This window comes from Stenella coeruleoalba (genome assembly GCF_951394435.1).
Source record: "Stenella coeruleoalba genome assembly, chromosome: 7".
Lineage (NCBI taxonomy): Eukaryota > Metazoa > Chordata > Mammalia > Artiodactyla > Delphinidae > Stenella > Stenella coeruleoalba.
Genome location: NC_137153.1, coordinates 72,023,186 through 72,050,989, shown reverse-complemented (window position 1 = coordinate 72,050,989; position 27,804 = coordinate 72,023,186). Strand labels below are relative to the sequence as shown.

Below are 27,804 nucleotides of genomic sequence, written 5' to 3'. Positions count from 1 at the left end.
GTCTGACAATCTTTGGTTGTCTACTCAAATTTAGGAATGAGGTACTAAAAAAGCTTCTTGGAAGTTCTGACCCCATGGGTAAGCCTTGTTGACTGTCAGCTTCAGTTTTAAGTCATCTGGCTAGGTCATTTATTGGGGGCACTCTTGATGTCTTTCCTCTCAAGGTGGTCAGATACCGGAGAGAAATTACCACAGTGCTCTGAAATTAGAACAGAGGTAAAAGACTTGGGATTTTATTGGGTTGTAAATGTTTCCAAAAATGTTTCTGTTTATGGTATTGAATCTCATCCCCAAATGTGCCAAGTGTTCCCTGAAAGTAATTCTATTTTACCATATGCAGCCTCTGACAGGCTGGGAGAGGGACAGTTATCTGGCTATACAGGGTTGAATAGAAGGTCTATGGATCTAACCACTTCTTAAACACACTTACAAACCAATCCCACTGTTTTTAACCCAAACTTTATCCACATTTCCAGAGGTACTTGATATTCCCAGTCTTTTGGGAGGTCTTTGATGTAATCAGGTACTTCCTAGCTTTTTCCAAGGCAAGGTAAGGGAGCATCTTTCTCAGGTCTATTAAATTGGATACCTCTTGTCTATATGGCTTCTAAATCCCAAAATCTTATTGTTCTTATCTTCTCTCCTAATCTCATTGTCATTGAAGATTTCTGCCTTAAAAAGCAATTCCTTTACTGTCATTTTACTTGGGTTTCAAGTAAAAGCCAAAGTAAATGCATATATTCAATGGATCACCCCAAATCAGAAGTCAGTTTTGCATTTTTACAAGGGAACTAAAAGCTGGCTCAGGAGTGTTTGAAGACAAACAGGCCTGCTTTATAATTTTGCTACTGGCCATCCCCACATTCAGTGTATCTGGTCGACAACTGTATCCACAGAGCAGAAACTACAACTCTGACTCATGCTTTTATCTCAGCAGCCACAAGTTCATTCACTTTTATAGTTCACTTGTCAATTGAAAAGGAAACTCTAATTCTAGTAGCTTTAATTTTGGCCAAAGGAATCTTGCAAAATTTCAGATCTTCCTGGCTTTAGTCAAAAGTATTAATCTTCCCCCAACCCCTGGTTTTCTTCTGAAATAACACAGCCTCCAATTTTTGAGTGCTCAGTATGTGCTAGGCACTGGGCTAGCATGCATAATTATCCCATAAATGGGATAATTTACATGCATTATCCCATTTAATCGTCCCTACAACCCTGCAATGTCCACATTATTGTCCCCATTTTGCACAGTGGGAAATTGAGGCTCTGAAAAGTTAAAGGGTTTGTTCAGCTTCACATGTCTGTTAAGTGATGAAACTAGGGTTTAAATTCAAGTCAGCCTGAGTCCTGATCCCCTTTCACTCCACTATGCTATCTTAATGATAATTTCTTTCTGGGATTCTTGCGGGTTCATTTTCATGTCCACAGGTCATTTAATTATGTTCCCTTCTCCTTTTCCAATCCAATTCCCATACTATATGCCCTATGTCAGTGAATGGCATCCAGCTGCTTCTGTCTTTCCAAATGTCTAGACCACTCTTCTAACCTGTATCTGGCTACTTTCTTACCCACCTTACACATCACTTCCTTGGGAAAGATTTCATGACTTTCCAAGGATCGATTTGGTGTCTTTCGTGTGCTTCTGTAACACATACAGAATCCTGTTTGCCTGATTAAAACAGTGAGTATCCTGTCTAGAAATTATTTATTTACTTATCTATATCTCAACTCCACTAAACTATAGGCTCCTGAGGACAGTGGCAACATCATCTTATTTGTGTGACATGTCTATAGCCTAGTGCAATGCCTGGCACATAGCAGGTGCTCATTAAATATCTTGTTGAATGAATGAATGAATAAACGAATGAAGTTATACATACACCTCAGTCTGAATGAAAAAAACATTTTCATTTAAAATAATGTTCTAATGACATTTTAAAATATGTCAAACAGGATTTCATAAAACACACATCTTTAACACTTTACATTTACTATTCAGAATACAGATAATATTTTAACTCCCACATTTAAAACTGTAGTGTGGATGTTAATCCATGAAGTAAATGCTGACAAGTTTGCAAAATACTTATTGAATTTCATTGTAGAATTTTAAAATATGAATTTTAATTTATATATAAATTAAATGTCATCTTATTCTCAGATAGAAATCTGTCATGCTTTGAAGCCTTCTGTTTTAATTGGGGGAAAAAATTCCATTATATAATGGTAAAGTAAAATGCAAGGAATAATCAGAAAAGTATTTATGATCTCCAGTTGTTACTGTGAATGGATCTGTTGTTATTTTTCTTGAGGCCTATGTGATAAACCTCTTATCATAATTCCTGAGAAGATAGAAATTCATACAACTGTTATCAGAATTTATGCAAAATGTTTCTCAGAAGATGTGATTTTCCAGCTTAGATATTCTATGATTCAAAATCAGCCAAATTAAAAGAGCAGATTGATGGGATAAAATACAAAGAATGGGGAGAAGCAATAAACTCTTTCCCTGAAAGAATATAACCTTTTACACAGTCTTTTAAAAATTGTAAAGGGGCTTCCCTGGTGGCACAGTGGTTGAGAGTCCACCTGCCGATGCAGGGGACACGGGTGCCCCAGTCCGGGAGGATCCCACATGCCGCGGAGCGGCTGGGCCCGTGAGCCATGGCCGCTGAGCCTGCGCGTCCCGAGCCTGTGCTCCGCAACGGGAGAGGCCACAACAGTGAGAGGCCCGCATACCGCAAAAAAAAAAAAAAAAAAAAAATTGTAAACAATTCAACTGCTTTGTCATGGCACCCCATACAAATCTTTACAGTGATTTGAGAATCCACCTGTGGATTCTATTTAGAATCCGGGAAGGTCTAGGAAGCCACAGTCAACCTCTAAGCTACCCTTGAGGGAAAAGAGTCATTGACCAAATATTAACTGTCCAGATATATTCATAGCATGACCACACAGTAATGAGAATGAATGGTCTCCAACTGAAGACAACAGTATGGATGAATCCACAAACAAAATGTTGACCAGGCAGAAAAGCTTCCATTTACACAAACTTCAAAAGCAGATAAAACTGATATATGGTGTTAGTAGGATATTAGTTGCCCTTGTGAGAACTCAACTAGGAAAGGGTAAGATGGGGGCTTCTGGAAGCTAGTAATATTCTCTTTCTTGAGCTGGGTGATTATTACATGAATGTGTTTACTTTGTACATTTATTGCTGTGTACTTATCTCTACATCTATTATACATTGAAAAAATTACTAGCAAAATAAAGCATCATCTGTAGCATTTTCCAGTAATCTACTGCAGTCTCCAAGAGCTCCTAATCTAGGGAAGAGAATGCCCTGAACTATGGCCTTCCTAAATGTGGCTTAATGGCAGGATATCTAAGACTATAGTAACAATATGCTGAAATGTAAGTTCCACTGGGATAAACAAATACAACAAATAAGATATTCCACAACCAGATCAGATGGTAATATGCAGAATTTACCAAGGAAATTCTGAGAACCATTTCCATGATTCTTGGATCCCACAGGATTTCTGAAGTGTTTTTGTTTGTTTGTTTGTTTTGTTTTTGAGAAGATTTTGCCAAGGAGAGTTCCCATTTCTGCCTGTGGGGACAGGAGACATAAATGAGGGAGGGCTGCAGCTTCCTTCCAAGGCTTCCAAGACACATTTTAGAGCTTGAAATGACAATTTTATTGCAGCTGGGAGACACACAAGTATGCTGCCTGATGCCTGACCAAGGATGTTAAAGTGGCCTGGGACACAAAGGTAGAGGTTGTGTTGAGATCAGCCAGGATTGTCAAGCCAAGGAGTTGATGAGCAGTTTCAATGAATCGGGTGTGGGCCACATGGAAAAGATCCAACCAAGGGTCATTTGGGGGACCCATCAAGTAGGGTCACTTAGAGAGTGGAGGACCCTAGCAGCAGGAAATTGGAGGGGAGCTGCAAAGGAGTCACAAGTAAACAGGAGGCATAGAAATGAAGAAACCAAGTAAAATGACTTATAGGAGAGAAATCTCTAGGAAAACAATCTTCCAAAAGACCTAAAAAGATCCAAGGAAAGAGTCAGCTTTGAATAATAAGAGCTTTCTTATACTCACCATTCCTCCAACCCCAAGAGGTCAGAAACTAGCTAGCCAGCCGTGGTGGGAGAAGAAAAGAAAGGGAAAATAGTACAAAGTGGAGGGAAGAAGGCAACCATGCATGCTTCCCCTCCTTTGCCTCTGCAGGCTGCCAGGCTCAAGCATTCCCCAGCTGGGGGAATATTTGCCATTAAATTTAAGGTGGAGTTTTGATCAGTATCTTGGGCTGGACGTTCTGGTCTCAGACTTGAAACTACGTTTGCAACCAAGAACTTTGACCTAAGAGTAAGAGAATGGGACCTGCCCACATTCCCATATGGGATTGGCAAGGTTTATCCCTGCTGCATGCACTTTTGAAGAGGCAGTGGGAAACCATAATAAAGATGTGTTTTGTTTCCATTTATCAGTCATATATTCACTGGATGGGTTACATGGACATTTACATTAGTATACTCAGTTTTTATTTTTTTAATCTGTTTTTTAAGTTTTTAATGAGGTATAGTTGATGTACACTCTTATATAAGTTTCAGGTGTACAACATAGTGATTCACAATTTTTAAAAGTGTACTGAATTTTTTAAAAGTTTATTGCTGAATGATGATCTGGTCCTGGACAGAGAACCATGTCAGGATTCTAAATTCACGGTATGCCTGCTAATACAGGTTGCCTATACTAACTGACGTTTCTTCAAGCTATCCCCTCTCAACTATGTTAAAATAATCCAAGCTAAAACTTCATCTGATCATGGTTTTTAATCTTATACCCTTTGAGGATATTTGCATTTTATTTGGTAAGTCTCAAGCAGCTTTGGTATATAACAGAATCATCTGGAGACCTTGGCAGACTTATAGAGGTCTATGCTTCATCCTGTTTCAATGAGTCTGGGCCTCTGTGTTTGTTCTTAGCTCTCCAGGTAATTCTAATCTTCTCAAAGTTTGAGAACTTTTGTCTTAAAAGACATAAATTGTTAGTGGTTGGGACATAGGTTTGCGGGCATGGCAGACATAGTACCTGAATTTAACATCTATATTCTGCATATCACTCTCCACCAGCACCGTGCTGCTACACTGTTACAAGAATTGCAAAGATCACATGGTTGAATTGTACCATAGTATGGCATCCAATCTGTGGTCCTGCCCAGTCAGTGGTGTGCGAGGACCAAGGGACATTGAGTCAGGAAAATTTGGACAAAGAATCACCATGCAGCCTGCTTTTCCATCTTTTGAAAGTGTCCTGGTGCTTGTCATGCTACCTGAATCCTTATGGTAATATGTGGGGCTATAGGGTGGAGTGAAGTGACTGGGAGGATATTGAAGAACACTGAAATGGGAAAAAAGCATTTCAAAAATGCATATTAAATTCGGTCTCGTGTTGACAGTCACCCAGGGCCAACAAAATTTCTAAAATTCTGTAAACTTGTCTGGTTTCCATTTTTCTCCAAATAGCTCAAGGTATTTAGGGAGATCATAGTTCCTTAAAGAGAGATAACCTACAATGATAACATATTACTCAAAAGGGTGGACACAAATCAACAAGAAAAACTCTAAGGCTTTAATAGGCAAGTGGGACAAGATACAAATAGACACACAAGAAAAATACAACTCTATAATGAAATAACATGGAAAAATATTCAACTCATTTAACTAATAAACACATAATTTAAAATTTATTTTTAGTTGAGTAAACTTGCAAAAATTAAAAATGAATGCCAGTGTTAGTGAGCGTATAATGAAAGAGCCTCTTATACATTGCTTATAAGTTGCCACAAACTTACAAAAGCCAAAATTATGTTTGTAATTTTTGTATCTTTAACTTTTTATTTTGAAAAGTTTTCAAATTTACAGAGCAGAAACTTCTACATACTCTTCATCTAGATTGATTTAGTTAATTTATTATTATTTACAATTTTATTTTAGTATTATAAACATTATTATCATTGTCATCATCATTGATGACCATCTGAGAGTAAGCTGCAGACATCATACCATTCTGCCCTTTAGCATAAATACTTCAGTGTACATCTCCTAAGAATAAAGCTATTGTCTTTATTTTCTTATGCAACCACGGTGTAAGTATCAAATTTAGAAAATGGAATTTTGATACAGAGTCAAATACAGAGTCAGCTGGCACATCTTGCCAATTGCCTCAGTAGTTTTGTTTATGGTGTTCTTTTCTTGATCCACCATCCACTCCAGCATCCCTCATTGCCTTTAGTTGCTCGGGCTGTTTAGTTGCTTTTAAGCTGTACCAGTTCCTCAGCCTTTCTTTGTCTTTCATGGCACTGACATTTTTTAAAAGATTGGCAATTGTTCAGCAGAATGTCCCTCAATTTAAGTTTGTCTACTATTTCCTCATGATTACATGCAGGCATTTCTAGCATGAGATTATAACTTTGACCTAACAATTTCCACTTCTGGGACTCTATTCTGAGGAAATAATAGTAAATATGTAAAAAACAATTTAAAAAACAATTTTAATGTTGTATCTACATGAGATGATGGATGTCTTCCATCCCCTAAAGCTGTTCTGGTAATCATTTTGTGATGAGTGTAAGTCAAATCATTATGTTGTACACCTTGAATATATACAGTTCTGTATGTCAATTATCTTGCAATAAAACTGGGGGAAAACCCCAATTTATATGGCTCCAGAGCAGTACAAATGTCAAATAATAATAAAATCACAGCCCACATGTTCTGAGAGTGCATACTCGATAACCAGCAGTATGTTCTGTCCTTTATGTGCTTCGTCTTATTTAATCTCAATGAAATGAGTCTGGCAGCCTCTGTTCACTGCCTATCCAACAACTACTCTCCCCTTTGTCCCTCTTCTGTTTTTGCAGCTCAAGAGAATGAATCAGAGTAATTCTAAGCCAAACATAATCACCCACTTCTGTTTCTAGATACTTTCCCCGCTTCCCATGCAGTCAAGGAGCAGCCTCTGAGCCATCTCTGGCTAGTGAGTTCTCAGGACAGGTTTCCTGGAGGACTTCTGGGAAAGGCAGAGTTTCTCATGGAGAAAGCCTTAGCCTCTTTCTTTCTCTCTTCTTGGGGTGCTGGTGTGTGCTGTGGCTAATCGGAGTCCTGACCTCGTGGCTACAAGTCCAGCTTGTAGTCATGAGGTCATAAGAGGGATGACCAACATGACCAATGGACGGAGTAGGGCAGAGTGGAGGGATAGAAAGAACCCGGGCGCTTGATGGTGTTGTTGAGTTACTGACCTAGTTCCTTCCTCCGGTTTACTAGGGTAATAAACTTAAAGATTAAACTACTTTTATTTAGACTTTTAGTAATTTGCTTCTGTAGACATTTCAAACAGTGATAATAATAGGAATAATTATATGTCACTTACTATGAGCGTTTTATATTATTTAATCTTTTTAACAATCCTGGAATTGGTATCACTATTAACCACATTTTACACATGAAAAATGTCAGCTGCAGCCTAGAATAGAAGCCCACCACTAAACCCCCCCAGGCGTGGATCAGAACCCAACTTTTCCCCCTGTAGGGACAGTGGAAACTAGGGGAAGGAGAAAGTGCAACATTTAGTGGATGCCTGGGAAATTGCCCAGACATAACAACAAACCAAGGGATGGGTAACTGATTCTTTAGGGAGAAGATGGTAGATTGATGGGAAAGTGGCTAAATAAAGAGGCAGTAACCATACACGTGTGGGGCACTCCAGTGAGGGGCAGAGGTAACCAGACCAGAGGACCAGCACCTGACTTTCTATCCCCCATAAATCCTCCCTCTTTCCATGCGATATGACTTTGGGAAAATTGCCTAAATCCTGCTGTAAAGAGCAATTTATTTCTTCATTAGTGTCCAGTGTATGTGTGCTCAGGCTGAGGAAGACGGGGATGGCAATGCCAGATCTGGAGACATAATCCTTACCACCCTGTGTCTGTACTCTACGGGACAGTCCTTATCATGGATTGCCAGGTGGCAATGACCTTTATAGAAACAGCAGTCCCTTTTTGGTGGTTTTCACAGCCTTTGGGATAATGTCTGAATTCTTTAACAGGACCCTCACATTCAGGTCCCGCCCACCTTCCAAGCTTCATTTCTCGCCACTTCTCTTTGCACCGCTGGACTCCATCCTACTTTTGACTCCTGGGATGGGCACTAGTGTCTCCTGGCTCCCTGCCTTTGCATGTAGTGCTCCTTCTGCCTGGAATATCCTGAATGCACTCTTCTCTGCCTGGTGAATGCTTACTTGTCATTTAAGACCAGTTTCCATGTCACTGGGTCAGTAAAGTCATTCTTCCTCAGCGTCAATTTCTCTGCCAACACCCTGTCCACAAGAATAAATCATTTCCTGTCTGTGCTTCCTCACTCTCACAGAGTTCTGTGCAGGAAAACATTCCTGCATTGTCCCACGGAATAAGTCTCTTCTTTCCTTGGTAACGTGTATCTTGTACCTAGATCGTGAATTCTGGGAAGTCAGGGAACAAGTATTGTTAATGATTTTGCCCCTAGTATCATTTAGTTCAGAACCTGACATATGGGAACCACTTGGTAAATGTTTGGGGGATTAATGGAAGGCACATAAATGATAATGAGAGAATTTATTCATTCATTCATGAATTAATCCAAGGTCCTTCTAGGTATAAAATGCTATAGTATGAATATTCCTATTGAATATGAAATAGCATTGTACATTAGAATATGGCCTAACTCCTACATTTAAAATACTAATATACATAGTAAAGGAACCATATAAGATACATGTATATAATATGTGTGTATACAGTAGCACCCCGTTATCCAAAGGGGATATGTTCCAAGACCCTCAGCGGATGCCTGAAACTGTGGATAGTATTGAAGCATATACATACGATTTTTCCTAAACATACATACCTGTGGTACAGTTTAATTTATAAATTAGACCCAGTAAGAGATTAACAATGACTAACAATAAAATAGAACAGTTATAACAATATACTGTAATAAGTTATGTGAATGCAGTCTCTCTCTCTCTCTAAATATCTTATTGCACAAATTCAATGCCTTTTCCATATTAATAAGCACATATCACATACCGTGGTCATAACTTTTGCAGTCTGAAGTGTGATAGCAAAACTAGTATGAATTTCTTTGCCCTTCTTCACAATTTCATGGAGAGAAGATTCATTCTTACCATAGATCTGAGCAAACTCAACATACAATATTTTTTCTTTCCTTATTAATTTAGGAACTTTCACCTTTTCCCTTAAAAGAAGCACTTTACAGCTTCTCTTTGGCATATCTGGATTCCAGGTCACTACTGTTGCACTTTGTGGCCATTATTAAGTGAACAACATTGCTTGAACACAAGCACTGTGATACTGCATATATAACCAAGACGGTTTTATATATATGCATATATATAACTGACTACTGGGCAGATACACTGGACAAAGGGATGATTCATGTCTGTGGTGGGATGGAGCAGGACAGCGGGAGATTTCATCACGCTACTCAGAACAGTGTGCATTTTAAAACTTATGTTTATTTCTTGAATTTTTCATTTCATATTTTCAGACTGGTTGACCGAGGGTAACTGAAACCGTGGAAAGTGAAACCATGAATAAGGGGGACTAATATATACATATTAAGGGAAAGTTTCTTAGTTTTATTCTTTTCATATTTACAGATCTCTTATGACAATATGAGGAATGAAGTGGAGAAAATTAGAAACTCCAAATTCTAATATCTGAGCTATGGCTGGATTTAAATACTAGCAAACAAATCTTTCTATATCTGTCCTCAATTACAAGACGATAATAAAGAGATCTACTTGCTAGTTGTAACCTATGTGCTAGTTTGATTTCTCAACCCAAGACATAACTACAAAACAGTGCTGGAAGATATTCATAAAAAGGCACAACTGAAAAACTCAAGAGAGTAAAAAAGGCTCTAACTTCCTTCTGAAAGACACATGAACTTGGCCACTCCCATTCAAGTTCAATTTAACAAATATTTATTGAGTGTCTGCTTTTTTTCATTCATTTATTCAACAAGAACTTATTGAACACTTACTTTGTACCAGGCATTATTCTAGGTAATAGAGATAGAGAAAGGAATAAAACAAAAATCCCTGCACTCATGGAACTTATAGTCTAGAAGCATGAGCGATAATAAACTTGCAAATAAATAAAATATGTAGTATGTCAGATAGTGACAAGTGCTATGGAGAAAAACTATGCTATGAAAGTTGGAAAAGGAGCTAGGGAGGGTCAGGATTAGGGAAAGGGGCATTGCAATGTTAAGTAGATGGTCATGGAAGGTGACATTTGAGTGAAAGCTGATGGAGGTCGGCTTGCAAAATAAGGAAGGAAATGCACAAATGTCACCCTTTTCTCTATAGTCCTATGGACCTTGCATTCCACTAGGCTGTGTTTATTGGTAACGACCTATTTAACTAAACAAAGGGTGCTGTCAGACTGAATGAGACACTCCTTTAGGTAGAGGTGGAAACTGACAACTTGACTCAAACTTTAAAGGATGGGGAGAGACTGGATGTGATGTCTGGTGGGGATGGCAGAAGAATGACATAAGCAAAGGAGGCCCCAGGCAGGAATAACACTGATTTCTCTAGCTGAAGATCTTCCTTGCTTCAACAAAGAGGTAAGGGATAGAGTTACTTACATGACATGGAGAAGCCACTATAAGCCAGTTGGAGAAGGTCACACTTGGTCATAGAGGCTATAGGAAGCCACCAAAGTTAATTGAGCAGGGAAGTAACATGATGAAACAGTATTTTAGTAAAATTAATACAGTGGTAGAGTCAGACTGGATTGGAATAAGGAGAAGCTATAGGCAGGGAGCCATTTAAAATCTTATTTTTGTCATCCACACATTAATTTATAAGGGCTGGGTCAGAATGGAAGCAGTGAGAACAGTGATACTTATGAAGGAGTGATGTTTATACAGAATAAATGACAGGCCTTGTTAGCTGATTAGATCTGAAGGGTAAAGAAGAGGAAGAAGTAGAGCTGACACATTATAAAGAGAGAGCAGATGGGGTCATTCTATGACGGAGAATTTTGTGGTCCAAACAGGGTGTGACTTGCTCAGGATCACATAGTGAAAACCTGAAGCCAGAACCCAGATTTCCTGCTTTCCCCTCCATTAAATGATTCCAAAGTTTTTAACTGGCAAGTGGGAAATAGTGCCACCAACAGAAATGAGTGATTATGGAGGGACAGCAAGCTTATACAACTGGGTAGAGGAGACGGAGAGTTTCGGTTTTATGTTTGTGGAGTTTGAAGATATTTAAGTGGAAATATCTGGGGGGGTTGGAAATGCCCCGTACTAGTCTGTGATCTCGGGCCAGTCACTTAACCTCTCTGAGCCTTGGTTTCCCCAGCTGCAAAGTGAGGATAATGTTATTACTTAAGGGTTGTTATTAATTAATATTTGAAAAGCGCTTGATACAGGCCCTGGTACAAGGTAAGTGTTATTTGTCTGTTGTAAAAAATAAGTAAGATGCAATGTAAAGAAAGAGATTGGCTTTCTGAGGAGGTAAGAAGAAGAAATGGAGAAAACTACAGGAGAATTTGGGATAATTGATATAAGGTCTGTCATAGAAGGGAGGAATTTTATAAAGGTGAGAAACAAAATCAAATGACACAAAGATGCAGAGAAAGAGGAAGGTCTAGAGATGTCACATGGTGTGGAAAGAAGGAAGCCTTTCAGAGTGGGCTTTGGACAGAGTGGCAATTAGGAAAGAAGCCCTAGAGGGAAATAGGAGGGAGTGAGAAATGAAGCAAGGCACTTAGCTATTTTTGAAGTTTGCCAGAGATCTGTGACTGTACCCAAGAGCAGATAGAATATTTAAAAATAGGCATTTGCCTAATTTAGTGGATAACACACTCATGGTGAATTACCAAAAGGCTATTAAGGAAATCTGCAGTCATTTCTAACTAAGGAATTGATGGGATGGAGGATAATGATGCTGGCTTTACTTTCATAGTTACGTACCAAATGCTAAGGTGAATGAGTTGAATGCAGCATAAGCTGACATAAGATGGGAGATTTTAAGATTCCTCCCCCTCTCCCCCCCCACACAAAAGTTTTCCTTAATTGCAAATTCTGAAAATTTGAGATACTCTCATTACATTTTATTTATGTTTGTGTGGACAACAATATATTTTGCTCTGTATGAAAGTGTATGTCACCATCATTCAGAAACTAAGAGAAGCCCATCCGAAAGGCTGACTTAGTACACGGTAGACTGAAGATTCTAATGTAAAACAATTTTCTACAAATCATCTGTTTGTTCCCAGTTTGAAGAGGTATTGAATTGTTATTATTGAATTGTTCTCTTAGTATTTTTCTATGTACATCTTTTGCTTATAAATTCCAGTGTGGTAAACATACCTGGGAGAATTTTGAAAGTCAGAAACTCCACATTTCAAAAAGTTTTCTTTTCTTTGGGTCTCGTTTCATAGTCTATGTAATGTCTCACTTATGACCTGTGTCTTATACTATGCTTAAAGCCATTGATACTTGAAGTGGGGAGGGGGAGGAGAGTTACCTAACCAGCTCTGAAGAATTACTAAACTACCTGAGCTAGCTGAAACCAGAGAAAGAAAGGCAGTCTGTACTGTGTTCAAAGTTCGGTGCGAATTTTACACAGCACATCTCAATTCAGACTAACTATAATTTCAAGTGGTCCATAGCCACATGTGGGTAGTGGCTACCTACTGGACAGTAGTGCAGCTTTGAACCAAACGTATCTCGATTTCGTATTTTTTTTAAGGGTCAGTTGACAAACAGAGGCATTACATACGGAGTGCTCTAGCAGAGTAAAACTTAGAGCAAGTCGGTAAACACAGACTTTTCCACTCCAGTGAGCACTGGGACTTTTCTGATATTTTTCTTGAGTTTGGGGCTGAACTTCTTCATACACTTCTCGGTCTGAAGCTGAAATAAACAGGGTTGCAGCATATGCTTGAATCACAGGAAAGTGCTGTGCACTGTTTCTCCAGAGAAAAGCATTTATCTCGAGGTTTAAAAAAATTGTTTATTCCTTGCATGGACTCGTATTTATTTAAAGTCACCCCAATAAGGATGACGGACATACCGTTTGCGAAAGTTGGTATGTCTCCTGAAGTTTCCACCAACGTTTTTTTTTTTTTTTCTTCTTGTTAAATTTAAGCTGCCTGCTCCAGGGCATGGTGCGAACACTTAACAAGGCCTGGCGCAAAGAATTCCAGGGTTGGTTTCCCGACCTCGCGCCAGCTGTGCGGGGCGGGCGGAAGGCGCGCGTTCCCAGCTCTTGCCCACAGGCCTTTGGCAGCCTCGCAGCTTCGGGCAGATGGAGTTTCCGGCCTCGCTCAGTGGTCGCCGGGTCATCCGCCCGAGCTCCTTTCTGCCTGAGGTCAGGGCCCCGGGAAGAAGCGCGCCAGCGGTCCGAGCATCCGGAGGGCAATTCCGCGGTGGGTCCACACCCTCCTCGCGCTCCGCTCCCTGGGCGCCGGGCCGGGCGCCGGGTGGCAGGGCTGGCCGCCGCAGCTCTGAGGTTGGGCCCTCCCCCGGGGTGATTTCAGCGCTGAAGGTGGAAATGCGGAAGTTTCCAGCTGCGACTGACAGATGAGGCTCGCGTCCCGCTCGGCACGTGCTGCTGCTGCCCTGCGGCGCACCGGGCCCCCGCTGGGCGCCTCACGAGACCCTAGAGGCCGAAGAGCCGCCAGCGCGCCATGGCCACGCTGCCGAGCGCAGAGCGCCGCGCGTTCGCGCTCAAGATCAACAGGTAAGAGGCGCCCCGCGGCGGACTCGCGGCCGCACCGCCCCAGCTGGTGGAGTGCGGCGCCTGGGCAGCTCCAAGGGGTGGGGGTGGAGGTTGCCGCCGCCAGAGTCCCAGGGAGTCCGCGGGGAGGAGTGGCGCCCGAGACACGGCGGGGGGCCCGGGGCCTCGAGGCGGCTGCGGTGGGGCCGTTGAGCGCGGGATGGCCCGAGGGCTGGGCTCAGCCAGCCCCTCCCCGAGAATCCCAGTTCCCCTGATGGTCCTGTCACCAGTGCCTCTTCCCGGAGCCACGTCCCCAGCCCCGCCTCGCCCGCGCCGCCCTCGGGGTTGACAGGTGGCCGGGCCCGGGTAGTGGGAAGGACGCCCGGTTAGCAGTGCTGGGCACGCCACGGAGTTTCTCATAAACTGCGCCTTGCTTTGAGGCTGCTCCGAGAAGGGGCGAGAGAAGAAGTGGTTGAAATGAGGAGAGTTTTGGCTTTGAGGCAGCTGCTTCAAGATTTCGGTTGTTCTGAAGAGGACGCTTTCCCCTCTCGTTTTATTTTTCCAGAAAAAAGTTTGGCTCCTACTGACATCGCTATTTTTATTCTCTGGTCCAAAGGAGCCATGAAGTGGAAAAAGTGATTTTTTAAATTCTCCGTTTAAATAAACAAAAAGGAATGGCCTGTGGCTGACATTTTTACATTTCTAGCACTCCAGCAAAGAACTAAGGACATAGATCCAACCCACCATCCAATTCATAATGAAAATTGCACAAACTAAATGCAAGCACATCTACTGCTCTCACTAAAGGTGCTTTAACTGCAGTTTTTCCTCCACTGAAAACTGCCGAGAAGTGTTTGGAGACATTTTTGTCGTGCCCTGAGAAATCTAGACTGTCTGGTTAAAAGATAATATGAAATTCATCCTGAAGGGTCAACTTATTATTTTACTACCCTCATTGCTCTAGGATTAGTTAGTCTTCTTTTAGCTGAGCCTGTGAAAGGCTAGTTCCACAGTCCATTTTTGTGCTGCTAGACTGTGAAGAGGTTTCAGCCACGGGGAATTAGAAGCCCGGAATAATGAGGTGGTAAGGTCTTGCAGAGGGCATATTGAGCTTTACTGGCCTTTTTATTTCCACCTGTTGTGTAGCTGTGAGCAAACCATTTCTCTTACCTTACTATTTCTTCATCTTTAAAATGAGTTTAATTATTATTGTGTACTGTGTATTAATGTTGGAGGCCAAAAGGTAGTAGTCAAAAGGCATAAAGTATATCAGGGATTTCCCTATGGGGATTTTTTTCTGCATCGGGTTTCGTGCCTGTTGCCATGCAGGAGGGGCAGTTCGTTTGGGGGCTGAGGGAAATCAAACTGAAGTTCCTGATGGATGTACCACTTGTCATAGCTGCTGCTCTTCTGTCTCTGTGAATTTCAGGTCAGGTGGTATGACTGACAGAAATATGTTAGAGCCTTGGGGTTGGGTGGAATTAATCTGAGGAGAGCAGTAGAACCTGCACTGATCCCTACAAGGCAGTCTTGAAAGCAGCAGTGGGGTTGGTGTAGCCTGGGGGTTCAGAATAAAGGCCCTTTCTGACTTACTTAAAATGGTATGGATGATCTTATTTGCAAAGCAGAAATAGAGACACATAGAGAACAAATGTATGGATACCGAGGGGTAAGTGGGAGGGTGGGAGGAATTGGGAGATTGGGATTGACACATATACACTGTTGATACTATGTATAAAATAGATAACGAACGAGGACATACTGTATAGCACAGGGAACTCTACTCAGTGCTCTGTGGTGACCTGGATGGGAAGGAAGTCCAAAAAAGGGGGGATATATGTGTATGTATGGCTGATTCATTTTGCTGTACAGTAGAAACTAATACAACATTGTAAAGCAGCTATACTCCAATAAAAATTAATTTAAAAAAACAATAATACCTGTGTAACCATGACAAATACTAGTCTATTAATCCAACGAAACAAGATAATCAAAACTGAAATAAAAACAAAGATTCTAAAAAAAAAAAAGAATAAAGGCCCTGGCTGGAATCTCATCTGCTTACCGATTGGCTCTCTGCACCAGACTAACTGTGTGACACTGGGCATGCTATTTAACCTCTCTAAACTTTGAGTTTTTATATGTTGAATGGAGATATTCATCGTATCAATACCTACCTTGTATGTTGAGAGGATTAAGTGAAATAATATATACAAAGTGCTTAGCGTGCCTGGCTCAGAATAAATGTTAAATAAATGCTAGCTGGCTTCATCCACATTACTATCAGCTTCATCATTGTCGTCATCATCTCCATTGCCACCAACTTGAAGATTCTAAGAAAGAAAGGTAGGAAGGAAAGCTGAAGCTGGAGAACTTCCTGTGCAGGGACCAATGGGCTGGGAACAATGATGCCAGTAGCAGGTTGGAGCCCCCTTGGGGTTGAAGTTCTTGCTCATATGTCTTCCATCTCTGTGCTGAGGATACCAGACACACCCAGTGAAACAGAATGCATGATGCAATCTGACCAAGAAAGGCCCCCCTCAAGTTAAATAAAATTTAAAATGTTCCCTAATCCTCAGGCAAAAATAAGGATTGGATATTCCTGTTTAGCGGGTTCTATTTTCCCTTTGGAAGCATTTTGTGTACTGTGTAGAGAGTTATGCAGAGGAGCTTGGCAGAAATTATTGTTCAAAGGAATGGATTAATAAGGGCATACCTAGTATTAAGATAATATTAAAATGCATCATTTATTGATCATTTAGTATGTCCCAGACACTGTATTATGTGCTTAACAGATTATATTGTTAGATTCTTACAAAAACCCTATGAGACTCACCTGACGTCTCATACAGAAGAAGAAAATGAAGCTTGGAGAGGTAGTTGCACAGGCCATGTAATTTGTTCAAGGCCACGCAAACATCACACGCAGAGCTGGGATTACAAACTGCTCCAAAGACTGTTCTTAATTGGGCATGTGCTATTTTGATCCACATTTCTTAAGAATTTCCTTTAAAAGCAAGTAAGTAAGTAATTAAAAAAAAAAAAACCTTTCAGTAGCAGCATTGCAAATTGTTCTGATCAGTGTTTAACATGTAAACAAACTGTGATGTTTTGCAGTTTTGAAGTTGGAAAAGAAAATATTTTCCCTTGCATGCCTATGTACTATTCTTTTTTTAAAATAGATCAACTTAAAAAAGTAAGGCAATGTTGCAAATATGGCCATCAGTACATTCAGCATATTTTTCACCTTTCTACCCTGAATGATACAAACTATCATTAAAAAATGTTTGTGGGGTTAAATCAATGTGCTTCCTATAAAGGAAATACTCATATCTGATATATTAAAAATTTTACTTGTAAAAAGCTGAGTTCTGCCCATACCAGCCTAAAGAAAGAGTGAGCAGACTACCTCACAGTAGGAAAAGAATGTTCCTCATTGTTCCCAAATTCTTTGGCTTCCTGCAAGCAGCATTGCCCAGTCTAGGGGCAGGACCAAAGTGAAGGAGGAACCTGGGAATGCCCACCAGTGCCCATTCCCCCATGATGGCCCTGGCTCTTTCATATTCTTATGAAACCTAAATTTCCATGTGTTGGAAATCATCATAGGATATTTTTTTTGTTTCATTTTGAGCACCAAGTGTAATTGTATGATGTGATCGTATGATGTGTTACAATTGAACATCTCTCTAGAACCCACAGCTTGGGGAGATACAAGAGAAAAGATCTACCACTGAATTTTTCTAAGCTGGAAGAGTAAAGTTTAATTTCTTATAAGTGTTAGATATTTGTCTTTGTTTCAGTTTAATTGTCACTAACTTCCTGTGCGCAAAGGAAAGACTACATCTGAATTAAGCAGTTCATAATTATGTTTGCATTGGGGAATTCAGGCACTGCTGCATTAAGTGTCATAATACATTCCTTGTATGAGCGCCAAGTCTTATCAACTACCTTTCTTTCTTAGTAGCGTTTAGGGCTTTCATGTGTTATAAAAAATTATTATTACTATTCTGAAAATTCATTAAACAAAATCTTAGTTTCTTTCAAACACAGGATATAGAACTAGATCAAATATTAAAGTAATGTAAGGACCTTGGGTAAAGAGAGGAAAAATGCACAATGTAGAAAAAATATTAATGATCCTCTGGACATTAAGGATTGAAAGGGGTAAATAATAATGACTTATGCTTGTATAATTCTTACTGTATGGCAGGTATGGGTCTATGCATATCATAACTCATTCACCCCTGTGATGTAGGAACAATTACTATCTCCATTTTACAGATGGAAAAACTGGGCACTAAGGACTTATGAAAATTGTCCGAAGTCACAAACAGCTAAGACCAGAGCTGTTATTCAAATGCAGGCAGGCTTGCTTCAGAATCCTCTCCCTAAACCACTATACACCATGCTACTGTCTCAGTTTTTTTTTTTTTGCGGTACGCGGGCCTCTCACTGTTGTGGCCTCTCCCGTTGCGGAGCACAGGCTCCGGATGCGCAGGCTCAGCAGCCATGGCTCACGGGCCCAGCCGCTCCGCGCGGCATGTGGAATCTTCCCAGACCAGGGCACGAACCCGCGTCCCCAATGTACAAAGTGACATTGACATTTACAGTGTAATGAGATCATAACATGACATTGTAAATCAAGTATACTTCAATAAAAAAAGAACAATCCCAATAATTTTCGGCATAAAGACCAGAACAAGAAGAAGGCACTGAGCTGTTCCTGAGAAGTGTTTGCTAATTTTGTCTGCAAAAATGATGCAAGCATAAAATATATGTATTCATATGTCTACATGCACGTCTGCAGTGAAACAGTGCTGTTCTTTAGTAGTGATGGCAGAGCAGGATGTGGTTGCTTTCAGAAATTGCTTCATTCATCGGACGTGTTCTAGACCAAAAACCACGAGAAGAGGCTTCAGGCAATTGAACTCAGAATTTTGGTCTTTCACATTCAGAATCATTTTATTTTTGGATTCTTGGAAAAGCTCCGCTTGAACTTCAGTCATCTAGTACAATAGAAAGAACCTTCTGCCAGGGTGAGCTTTTCAATTGGAGTTCTTTGAGCTCTGACAATTCACATGTACATGTAAAGTCAGTGTTTACTTCTGCATGGCAAAGAAAATATAATTATGTCATGTGGTTACCTAGGGAGAGAGGAAGAGTTCAGGGGACCAGGTCTCACATCTCCACTCCCCACACAGAGCTAGTGATGGAATGAGATGATGTTAAAAACACCTCAGCCTTCCATCCTCTGTAACAGACAGGGATGTGACTACTCAGACTTCTTGCTGGAGGAAGCTAAGAAAAAAGAGTGCTTAGTTCTATTCAGTGGTAAACACCAGGTGCTTATTCATGTTTTGGTCAATAATCAGTGGCTAAAGCAACAGGAATGTGCTATTCCTTTTCCCAAGAATGTTCAGTCTAATTTATTACCAATCAGCAGCTATAAAGGTTCTCTAGGCTCTAGGAAATTACAACAGAGTTTATGCAGTTGTGGTTAAGTGTGGTCCCTGTGCTTCTAGAGTTTGCACTTTAGTAGTATAGTTTGCTACATTGACAACTTAGGGGTACGCAGAATAAAAACAGAATGATATCTCTGAAAGTATATAGGAAGGCATCTGTATGCAGGGTGCGCTGGAATCAAACAAACTGGCAAAGTTGGCCTAGGGTATAAGACCATTATGTTATGTCCCACTGTGTTTAGATCAGATGCAGGATCAGAAAAGCAGAAATGGCAATGGCAGAACCAGTGTTTCATCCACATCCTGTTCTCTCATCCATGTTCATCATTAAAAGTAGGAAAGTACAACAAGCAAAAATTTCTATTACCCATAAGTCATAGCTCTTAATATTTGGATGTACATCTTTCCACTTTTAGAGAAATGAGATCACATTGCACTTGTTTTATGCTGTATTTTTTAAATTTAAATGTATGAACTCTCCATGTTCATCCATGTAGAGCTACATTATAATTTACATAGGCTGTATAAAATTGTGTTGATTAGATATACAGTGATTTATTGAATTAATTCTCTATGATTGGGCCTTAAGATAGTTTCTGATTTTTTTATAATACTGTACAGCGCTTGATGAACAGTTTTATGTATATATCTTTATGTGTTAGTGCAAATACTCCCTTAAAATTTCTAGAAGTGGCATTGCTTGCTTAAAGGAAAGAAGCATTTTTCAAGCTTTTGCTACACATGGCCAAGTTGCTTCCCAGAAAAGTTATACCTATTTACACGCCTGCCAGTGGCCCTACAAGTTCTCATTTCCTCACATTCACACCCCCGCCTGGTTTTATCATTCTTTTAAGACTGTATTAGAAATCTTGACCCCTTCTCTTCAATGTCTCTTACCTCTTCCTATTCAGCTTCTCTCCCAGATCCCTGTATGACGTCTGAAGTCATTCTTTAGGGATTAAAATAGTTGTGCAATATAGACACTACCAAATGTAAAATCCTTATGGGGATATTTGGGGCTTGGTAAAACTGCATGGTTGGGCTGATTCTCCCCCGTTTGATCAGGGAGATGTAGTTCCTCTATTGTACCACACCTCAAATGAGGCAAACTGGGAAGAAAGGCCATGGATAGAAATGTTTTTCCCCAAATCTCTGCTTTGCCTTGTTGCTACACAGGGCAATACTCAGCACATAGCAGACATCTTCTTTGTTGGAGCTGTTTGAGTTCTCTGTAGTCAGTTCTGTGCTGTGTCCTCTGAACACTCAAGAGAACTTGGGGTCTCATCAAGAAGTTACCCCCCTGAGGCCCTGGGTTGTTAGGGTTAGGGGTGCTTTTTGTCCTCATGCAGTAATTTACACCAGAATGACCATCCCCTTTCCCTTTTGCTCGTAGAAAAACTTGGGTTCAAAGTCCAGTAAAAATGCACTTTATCCTGCTATTTACCGTAAGCGTTGTTTCAAGGCAATGCTGGCCTTCTGTTCTCTATGGGAACAGGATTGCCTCTGGTTTGCTTTACCTACTGGTATTTTACTCTTTCATTCTAAATCACTACCTGTTCTCACAGTATCCCTTTAGAAGGGGTATCCAATTTGCCTATTTTTTAAAATTAACCTTTATTGGAATATAGTTGATTTACAATGTTGTGTTAGTTTCTGCTGTACAGCAAAGTGAATCAGTTATACGTATACATATATCCACCCTTTTCTGGATTCTTTTCTCATATAGGCCATTACAGAGTATTGGGTAGAGTTCCCTATGTTCTGCAATAGGTTATTATTAGTTATCTATTTTATATACAGTAGTGTGTATATGTCTCCAATTTGCCTATTGTATCTTGTTCTCTACCCAATAATTTCATTCAACTCACATGAATTTTTTGATTGCCTATGATTCTCTCTAGGCATTATGAGAAACAAAAAAAAAAAAAACCCAAACCCCCAAAACAACAAGTTTATGCCCCCAAAATTCAGCTGGAGTGAGCAGATTCACATAAGTGAACACAAGAGATGGTGTTTGCTTGCATGGCCAGGTGAGGGTTAAGGGCAGGAATGAAATGTTGACATAACTCAGAGGGGAAGGAAGGAGTAGCAGCCCTAGAGGGTGAGGGGGTGAGGCCTCAGCCAGGCCTGAAGGACAGGGAGGTGATTGACAGATGAAACTGGTATAGTGCGAAGAATGGGTTCGAGGGGGCTCCACGAGAGGGGTAAGGAGGCAGTTGCAGTCATTCCGACGTGAGGTGATGTCTGGGATTAGGCTGGCGTTAATGAGCATGGAAAGCAAAGGGTCTGCGTCAACAGATACTTCAAGGGGAATCAGCTGGACTTGAGAAACAACTAAATATTTATTCACTGGCTGATTTCATGCATATTGATTGTAGTCAACTATGTGCCTGGCAGTGTGTGTTCTAAGAGGTGAGGATAGAGCAGTGAATAAGCAGACAAGGTTCTTGTCCTGAAAGAAGTCATTTTTCCAATGGGAAGACAATAAAGAAATAAACCAGGAAATGAAAAGGAAATAGCAGGTAAGATATGGTGCTATGTATTTAGAGAATGTAAAAAGGGCCATGTCAGGTGTGTGGATACCTTAAGATGGAATGGTCAAGGAAGGCATCCCTAAGGAGATGAGCTCCGGCCAGGACCAGGCAGGGGAGTTAGTTAGCAAGTGCCATACCCAGGGCAAAAGTAAGGCTGATGTGTTGGAAGAAAAGAGAGCCAGTGTGTCTGGATAGAGTGAGTGAGGGGGGGTGGGGGTGGGGAGTGGTAGAGATGAAGAGAAAAGTAGGCAGAAACGAAATCATAAAAAGGCACTTAGGGCTTCCCTGGTGCCGCAGTGGTTGAGAGTCCGCCTACCGATGCAGGGGACACGGGTTCGTGCCCCGGTCCGGGAAGATCCCGCGGAGCGGCTGGGCCCGTGAGCCATGGCCGCTGAGCCTGCGCGTCCGGAGCCTGTGCTCCACAACGGGAGGGGCCACGGCAGTGAGAGGCCCGCGTATCGCAAAAAAAAAAAAAAAAAAAAAGTCCTTAGAAGCCGAGGAAAATGTTCAAATGTTATTCCAAGTGCAATGGGAAGGTTTTGAGAGCAGAGGCACGATGTGATTGACCTCTGTGTTTAGAGGATCACTCTGGCTCCGCTATGGAGAAGAAATGAGCAGAAGCAAGGCCAGGTGAGAGGTAGTACAGGGTCCAGGGGAAAGGTGACTGTGGCAGGACTGGAGAGCCGAGAATAGAGGGAGAGAAGCCGTCAGCTCTGAGACATATTTTGGAAATTGGGTTGATGGATTAGATGTGGCATGGAGAACAATGAGAGAAAAAGAGGAATCAAAATGTCTCTCAGGTTAGAGTTATGTGTGGATGTTGATGCTTTTAACAGATAAAAAAGGCTGGATGAAGAATAGGCTTTCAGGCTGAATCAGGAGTTTAATTGGGGACATACTAAGATGCATATTAGAAATTCAACTGGAATTACCTATTACATAGATTTTTGTGTTTTTTTTTTTTTTTGCGGTACGCGGGCCTTTCATTGCTGCGGCATCTGCCGTTGCGGAGCACAGGTTCCGGACGCGCAGGCTCAGCGGCCATGGCTCACGGGCCCAGCCGCTCCGTGGCATGTGGGATCTTCCGGGACCGGGGCACGAACCCGTGTCCCCTGCATCGGCAGGCGGACTCTCAACCACTGCGCCACCAGGGAAGCCCTGGAATTACCTACTACGTAGTTTTATTCGGGAATCTGGGGCTCAGGGGAGAGGTCAAAGCTGGATATTTAAATTTGCACATCATTACCACATAGAGGATATTTTAAAATAATGGGGAGAAAGAAACTATTAGAGTAATCTTGGTAAGTTTTTTAACAGCCACAAAGCTATTTGTATAGTATGGTATCTTTTTTATGGAAAAGGAAATATGTGTGTGTCTCCCTACAGAGATTAAATAGATTGATACATGTGATAGGGAGGTGAGCAGAGGGACACGTGCTAACATGTGATAAGTGTTGGATAATACCTGGATGTTAGGATTATTGGTGATTTTTTGTTTCCTTGTATGCGATGTGTGTGGATGTATATTTGACAAGTTTTCTTCAAAGAGTGTTTTTGTAATTGGGAAAACTAAAGTTTATAAAAGAGCTAACACAAAGATTTCCCTCCTGGGGAAATTGGATAAAGAGGATGCCAATGAGAAATTATGAAAATTAGGACCTTGAGTTGGTTTAAGGAGGATGATTTTGTGCTTCTCTTGTAGAGTTTTGTTTAAGAGAATATAGTAGATTTCACATTTCCATATATTTGCTCTCCCTCCCTGTCAGAGGAGTTTACTTTTCACCTTGTTGAAAGTGATGTGGTCACTTTGAGGTGTGCTTTCAGAGCTGGCTGCCCTTGGTCATATCATTGCTTCCTTTTCTATACAACCAGCAATGTTCCAGACAGAGGCTGATCTGTCAACCTGTGTCCTAGCGTAGAGACAGAGCAGAGCCACAACTGCTCTCTGGAAGTCTTTGTTTTCATAGGCCACTAAGATTTTGGGATTATTTGTTAGCACAGCAAAACCAAGCCTACCCTGACTAGTACAGATGAGCATAAAATATACAACATTTCTAGTGGGCAGTTTGAGATACAAGGCTTGCGGCTTAAATGATAGGTCAGGATGGAAAATATTGATTAGGAAGTCATCGATACGATGGGGCTGGGAATGAAGAATGGACACATTTTCTAAGTAGGGACATAGACTGGGAAGAGAAAAGGAATGGGCCTAGAGGGTCACTGCTAGTTGGTGCAAGAGAAGGGCTATACGGAGAGGAGGAAGAATTTGACTAAGATGTGGCAGACTGGGGTGGTATCAGAAAAGGGAGGTAACAGGGCAGTTAAACAGGTCAGATGCAAAATTATGAGGACAAAGAAAGAGGCATCCGATTTGACTCGATGGTGATCAGTGTGAACCTCTGAGACAGCAGTTTTAGTGGAGCTGTGGGGAAGGAAGTCAGATTTCACAGGTTATGAAGGGAGTCAATGCAGAGGAAATGGAGGAAGTTGGTAGAGACCACTCCTTTCAAAAGTTTGGATCAAGCAGAGGAGAAGTGGGGCAGCGGTAACCAGAGGCTCTAACAAGGCTTTGACTTTCACACAAATATCACACGCAATGCTAACAGAGGATTCTTTCATCTCAGAGAGAAAGCATGCAGTTGTTGTCTTTTTCCCCCTATAAAATAAGTCTTACATGTGACTAAAGACATTTAAAATACCTGATACTGTCTAATATATCATAAATTTTGCTTGGCACTAACAGTAATTAAGATAGTCAACTTAGATATTTTCTTCCTGGGAGATTTTGAAACTCAGTGGCACTGTCATATAGTATCTTTAAGAACATGGTTATCCTTTCTGTTTTATTTTCTTTACATTTATCTTCATACGTTTGAAGTACAAAAATGAAGAAAGAGTACCAGTATTAGCTACATGTTAAACAAACCACATGTTGTGCATTGAGTTGTGTCCCCTCGAAAAGATTCCTAAGTCTTTGTGAACGTCATCTTATTTCGTAAATAAGATTTTTGCAAATGTAATCAAGTTAAGATGAGGTCACACTGGATTAGGGTGGACCCTAAATCCAATCACTGGTGTCCTTATGAGAAGAGACACAGAGCCACACAGAGAGGAGGCCATGTGAAGACAGGCAGAGAATGCAGTTATGTCACCACAAGCCAAGGAACACCAAGGTCTGCCAGCAACCCCCAGAAGCTAGAAGAGCAAGGAAAGATTCTTCCCTAGAGCCTTTAGAGGGAGCAGGTCCTGCTGACACCTTGATTTTGGACCTCTGGCTTCCAGAACAGCGTGAGAATAAATTTCTGTTGTTTTAGGCCACCAGGCTCATGACAATTTCTTATGGCATCCCTAGGAAACTAATAGAGTACCTCAAAGTTTATTCACTTAAAGCAACAGCAGTTCAGTGTTTCTCATGATTCTGTGGGTTGGCAGTTTGGGTTGGGCTCAGCAGTTTGGTTCTGCCGGTCCTGCTGTGGGCATCATGTGGCTGCAATTCCCTGGTGGCTGGACTGAAACTGGAGCATCTAAGATGGCCTTACTCACAAGTCCAGGGCCCTGGGGGGCTGCCTGTCTCTCTGCACATGGTCTCTTTTCCTTCAGAAGTCAGCTCCATATTCCTTACATGGTAGAGGGGACATTCTAAGAGGATGAAGATGGAAGCTGCAAGGCTCCTTGAGGCTTAGTCTAGAGCTCCTACAACATTACTTACACCACATTCCTTGGTCAAAGCAAGTCGCAAGGCAACCCAGCTTCAAGGGGTGGGGAAGTAGACTAAGTCTCTTGATGGGAGGAGCTGCAAAATATTTGTCCATTTTAATCTATTACAGCCCCCAACAAAAAAAGTGATCATATCCCATTTCAAATTGCATATATTTAAGCCAAAGGTCTTGTCATTCTCTGTTCAGATCACAATACCCATTTCACTGGCAGAGAAACTGAGAACAGATTAAATCAACTCCTTCAAAGTTACCAATGAGTCATGCTTTGTGAGAGACTTTTTTGGCCCATGGAAGACAGCTATATATCCGCAAGAGCTAATCACAGTCCTGCCTGGAGGCAAGTGAATAAACAGTAACTTCTTGGGTTTCTCTTAAATCCCATAATGATGTTGATGGAGCCCAGATTGCAGAGCTCTCTTGTCCAGAGATGAAGCAGCAGTTTGAGGATATCAGAGAAGGAAGGTGCTTGAAAATTGCTGTGTCATTCAAAGGAGCAGGATTTGAGACTAAATTAAATGACTAGGAAAAGGGCCGGTGAGCTCTTTATCCTCAAGAGTTACCAAATGGGCTTAGAAATTCAGTGACTGCTCTGGTCCAGTGTATGTTCTGGCCTGGGAATAATTAATGAGAGTAGAAGAAAAGAATGGTGCAGAGAAGCAGAGAGATCAACCTGTTAGGAAGGTATGTGCTGTGCTCTTTCTTAGAACGTTCTCCCTTTTATGAGTTAGGATTGCTTTTAGCTGCTGCAAGGAACAGACAATCCCACTAAACAGTGGCTTAAATAAATCAGGGGTTTACTTATTTTTCTTGAGTAGGAAGAATTCCAGTGGTTGGCAGTTTAGGCTTGGTGTGTGAGTCCAAAATACCACGGGAGACCCAGGTTCCTTGTGTCTTTGTGTTCCACCATCTTTAGTGTGTGGCTCTCATCCTCATAGTCAGAAGATGGCTCTTGAGATTATACGCATTGAAGGAATATTGAAGACAGAAAGAAGAGGAAAGGCCAAAGAGGCATGTCAGCGAACTTTGCTCTCTTTTCAGGAACTTTCCCAGAAACTCCCACAGTGACATTTGCTATATACCTCATTGATCAGATCTGTTACTCTACTTATAAGAGAGGTTGGCAAATGTAGTTTTTATTAGCCTGGCACATTGCCACCTCCAACAAAACTAGGGTTGAGTTAGAAGGAAGGGGATAATGTCTATTGATGAGCAACTTAATGGTCTTTGCCATTGCTCCCAGCAGTTGCTCTGGGGACAAATTAGTGACAGAACTTCCATTGTAGCAACATGGTGCTTCCATCCCATTAATACTTGTAGCACATTCAAGCTCATCTAATTCCAGGACCCTGGCCTAATGAGGAGGGATATCCAGGCTTATAGGTCTAGTATTAAATTAGCTGTTGTAACAAATAATCCCAAGACCTCAGTGGATTAACCCAACAAAATCTTATTTCATATTCATGTCACAGTCTGATACAGGTCAGGTGGCTCTCCTCCAAGCAGTGACTCAGGGACCCAGGCTGCTTCCACCTTATGGCTCTGCCATCAGAAAAACTTTCAGGTTTTTCTGATAACATTCAGCTGTTGGCCAGGAGGAAAAGAGAGTGAAATATTGTGCCTCCAGTTCTTAAATACCTCAACTCAAAAGTGGTACACATCACTTCCACTCACATCCCATTGATAAGGACTACTTACAAGTCCATTGATGTGCAAGGAAGGCTGGGGAAGAGAGTTCTTGTCCAGCAGCTACTTTCCAGCAACAAATCTTCACTGCAAAAGGGGAGCATGAATCTTTGGGGGTCAACTAGCCATCTCTGCTACAGGGTCCCAATCACAAAGGAGGAACCATTAACAAAATATCAATAAATGTATGTGTAGGACTGGTTTGCTGTGTGTTTGGTGGATAGATAAAAGCCATTGAAGCAAATGATGAAAGCACCTGAGATTCTAGGAGGAGATAATAAGAATACAAGGCATAATTATCCTTTTAAGGCAGGAGACTGATAGTTAAAAAAAATTTATTTTAAATCTAATTGCAGTCAAGGACACCAGAAGTGCTATGTACAGCTGTATACTTATTGGAAACTCTGCAGATTGACAAGGAGCCAAGTTGCTCAGCCATTTTTTTTTTCCTGAGAACAATCAGTTTTAACACACTTTAGGAAAAACCACAAGATGAAGATATTTTTAAAGCTTTTGAGTGATTAACTTAGAATTAATATTTCACTTGACAGGAAATAAGATGTTTCGGATGTTAGAGAAAGAAGCATTCTAAAACTTTG

The 27,804-nt window shown here is 41.1% G+C and overlaps 1 protein-coding gene across 2 annotated transcripts in view; it reads left to right on the top strand.

Moving 5' to 3' along the window:
* The first annotated feature begins 12,901 nt into the window (after positions 1-12,901).
* DOCK8 (dedicator of cytokinesis 8) overlaps positions 12,902-27,804 on the top strand; it is a 223,036-nt gene continuing 208,133 nt past the window's right edge. The window contains exon 1 of one of the 2 annotated variants that reach the window (XM_079926384.1): positions 12,902-13,831. In XM_079926384.1, coding sequence (XP_079782510.1) covers positions 13,779-13,831 — 53 coding nt within the window. In that variant the 5' untranslated portion in view covers positions 12,902-13,778. Of the gene's footprint in view, positions 13,832-22,463; positions 22,604-27,804 lie in introns of those variants that run through there. The other variant, XM_079926385.1, reaches the window with a different exon arrangement.